General features: G+C 50.9%; 1 protein-coding gene across 1 annotated transcript in view; it reads right to left on the reverse strand.

Moving 5' to 3' along the window:
* Positions 1–1711, reverse strand: part of LOC111952706 (neurocan core protein-like) — a 160207-nt gene that overhangs the window by 107270 nt on the left and 51226 nt on the right. Inside the window, exon 6 of the mRNA XM_070435359.1 lies at positions 1578–1694. Coding sequence (XP_070291460.1) covers positions 1578–1694 — 117 coding nt within the window. The remainder of the gene's footprint in view (positions 1–1577; positions 1695–1711) is intronic.

Below are 1711 nucleotides of genomic sequence, written 5' to 3' on the forward strand. Positions count from 1 at the left end.
GTGTGTGTGTGTGTGTGTGTGTGTGTGTGTGTGTGTGTGTGTGTGTGTGTGTGTGTGTGTGTGTGTGTGTGTGTGTGTGTGTGTGTGTGAGTGCGGTCAATAGATGGCTGATTGATAATCACAGTAGATGGCTGATTGATAATCAATACCTCCCCTCTTAACATCTGACCCCTCGTCTGTGACTCCTCTACATAAGCAGTGACCTTGGAAAAGCTATCCCTCCCCATTGACTTTGCATTTCCCCTCTCCCATACACAACAGTGTCACACAGCTCCAACCCTTAATCTCCTCCTCAAGCCCTCACTGTGTTCCTATCCCATCACTGCAGACATCTGTCCATCTTCTACAGTCACAGCTCTCACTGCAGTACAGAACACCACGGCATGGTGCAACTAAGACTCGCTCATTCACACACATACACACACCACTGTTCCCAACCATTATTACCCTCCACCCTTGACTGAGCCCATGTTCTCTTCACAGTCACACACACCTCAGTGTGACACAGCACTGTGACTGTGCAGCAGGGTACAGCCTAGCCCAGCCTAGCTCAGTGCTGACTGGCTCAGTCTCTTATCACACAACCCAGTGGAGAGATGAGCTGCCTGGCAGCCTGCCAGTGAGAGTCACAAGCACTCAGCATCTTACTGTCACAGACTGCTGGCTCAGCCTGGTCTTACAAAGCACACTCACAGCAACCCCAGTCACACACATTCACTGTTAGAATCTCACCTCTGAGCACGGGAAACAGACACCCACTGCACATGTACACACACACACACACACACACACACACACACACACACACACACACACACACACACACACACACGCACGCACGCACGCACGCACGCACGCACGCACGCACGCACGCACGCACGCACGCGCGCGCGTGCGCAACTCAGAAAACACCATACACCCTCCCCATTCATACTTTCTTTCACAGACTGCCGCCTCATCCTCACCTCTGCAGGCAGGGAACAGCAAGAAACAGGAACCTGGGCACAGCAGGACCATGCAGCTAAACTTCCTCATGCAAAAACTGACTGTGCCAAAGGGCCATGAAATGTACTGTAGCACAGTCTGACTCCTTTCAAACGCATTGAGAACAAACTTGTACCACATCTGTACAACCTATACTGGACATGTACTGTACCATTCATGTGAGGCATTTTACTGTGTGCTGATTATGTTTTCAGTTACAGTTAAACAGCACCCTCCGCGGGGCAGGTTCAACCGGATGCTTCCGGTTTTCAGGGGATATTGAAGGAGTGCCTGTGATGCAACTTCAGCTTTTGGACTATAACACTCCATCTTCACTCCTCCTCCACATTTACTGGATTGGTTGAACAGCGCAGAAGAGAACCTCCCCCTACAGTTTTCTCTCTCTCATCAGGACCAGAAATAAAGCCCGCTCAGGTGTTTCTTGTACGCTTGCAACGTTAGGTTAGTTAAACAGGAACACTGAAATTAGTTGAAATGGATGTGAGAACAAAGGGATGGGACAGAGACAGTCCTTCTGAAGGTCTTAACCTCTGCCCTTTCTTTTGTGAACTTTAACCCCTGAACCCACTCACCGATCTCACAGCTCTCTCCGGAGTAGCCCTGGGGGCAGTAGCAGCTGTAGCCGTCGCCCTCCTGCAGACAGCTGCCTCCATGCAGACAGGGGCTGGTCTGACACGGGTTGTCCTCAGCTGCAGAATGGAGACAT

The sequence above is a fragment of the Salvelinus sp. IW2-2015 genome, linkage group LG26 (genome assembly GCF_002910315.2).
Source record: "Salvelinus sp. IW2-2015 linkage group LG26, ASM291031v2, whole genome shotgun sequence".
NCBI classification, from domain to species: domain Eukaryota; kingdom Metazoa; phylum Chordata; class Actinopteri; order Salmoniformes; family Salmonidae; genus Salvelinus; species Salvelinus sp. IW2-2015.